Source organism: Histoplasma capsulatum, genomic scaffold (assembly GCF_000149585.1).
Source record: "Histoplasma capsulatum NAm1 scaffold_8 genomic scaffold, whole genome shotgun sequence".
Classification (NCBI taxonomy): domain Eukaryota; kingdom Fungi; phylum Ascomycota; class Eurotiomycetes; order Onygenales; family Ajellomycetaceae; genus Histoplasma; species Histoplasma mississippiense.
Window position 1 is genome coordinate 55,801 of NW_001813975.1, and position 1,207 is coordinate 57,007.

Sequence of the window (1,207 nt, forward strand, 5' to 3'; positions counted from 1 at the left end):
CATTCTCTCCGGACATCAGCTTCGCCGCGTAGGTCTCTCCCGTTAAAAATGTTGCGTGTTCTATGCTGCTCGTTTCCCACGCCTGCCGTATACCAGCCCGGGTGACAATTACACTATCGGGGCTCATGCTAGCAATGAGTTTCGCAACGTCCACCGCCTCCTTAATGAGGTCATCAATGGGCACAATCTTCTGGACAAGGCCCCATTGCAGAGCTTCCTGCGCGGTCAAGGTATGCGCGGTCAGCCCGAGCCACATGGCTCTTTGCAGTCCAAATATCCTACATAGTCGTGAAAAGGCGCCAGCCATAGCTGCTGTTCCCCGTAAAACATCCGGAAGTCGGAAATCCGCATTTTCCGACGCGATCACGATGTCGCTGTTGAGAACGATTTCAAAACCGCCGCCATGCGCATGCCCGTTGCAAGCTGCTATTATTGGCTTTCTGCCATTTCGCCGAGTGAGCCCGGCAAACCCGGTGGAGGGATATGCGTTTAGCCGTGCGGCAGAATCAAAATCAGACGTTGACAATGATTGACGCTCTGTCACCCTTGCGGGCATACCGATAAGCCTGGATACTCTTTCGCTAGGGTGGATAGGACGCAACGTAAGGTATGAGGCGAATTAGAGCAGATTTTCAAATACCTTTCAGATCCATTCCGGCAGAGAAAGCCTTTTTACCAGCCCCGGTGACAATCCCCACGCGCCTATTACGGAGGAGAGGTTTAATATAGCATACCAAGCAGAAAGCAGCAACCCATACTTAGTTTAGTATGCAGAGAATTGGTATCTTGTGTGTTGCTCCAGGGAAAACTACCAACTCACAGCTCAGGCTCGTCGTCGAACCATTTCCATACTCGATGCATTTCCCATACCGCGTCAATCGGCAGAGAGTTCATCTGCTTTTCGAAATTGATTGTAACAAGTAGGACATGGGGGGCAGGAAATTGCAGGAGGACAAACTTCACTGCAGGGGGGGGTGATGTCGTTGCTGCATGCCCAGACATGGTGTTGTTTTACTTTGAGGGAAGACTTAAATTTGACACGTCGTTTTACTGTCTCGATAGAACCCTCAATTCGAGGGGTATTATTCGCAGTTGTCCGGGTAGCATATTGACTGCGGTCACCAGCACGTTCGGCTTCGGCTTCAGGATGCTGAAGCTGGTTGCAATCGTGCTGTCAGCGTCGTTCGTTGGTTCGGCTAATTCGCTA

The 1,207-nt window shown here is 51.0% G+C and overlaps 1 protein-coding gene across 1 annotated transcript; it reads right to left on the reverse strand.

Moving 5' to 3' along the window:
* Positions 1-60: 60 nt before the first annotated feature.
* Positions 61-1,002, reverse strand: HCAG_07025 (predicted protein; the record flags this gene model as incomplete). Its single annotated transcript, XM_001537553.1, has 4 exons — positions 61-65; positions 94-426; positions 641-702; positions 821-1,002. The coding sequence occupies 4 exons, from the start codon at positions 1,000-1,002 to the stop codon at positions 61-63; spliced, it is 582 nt and encodes a 193-aa protein (XP_001537603.1).
* Between the last annotated feature and the right edge of the window lie 205 nt (positions 1,003-1,207).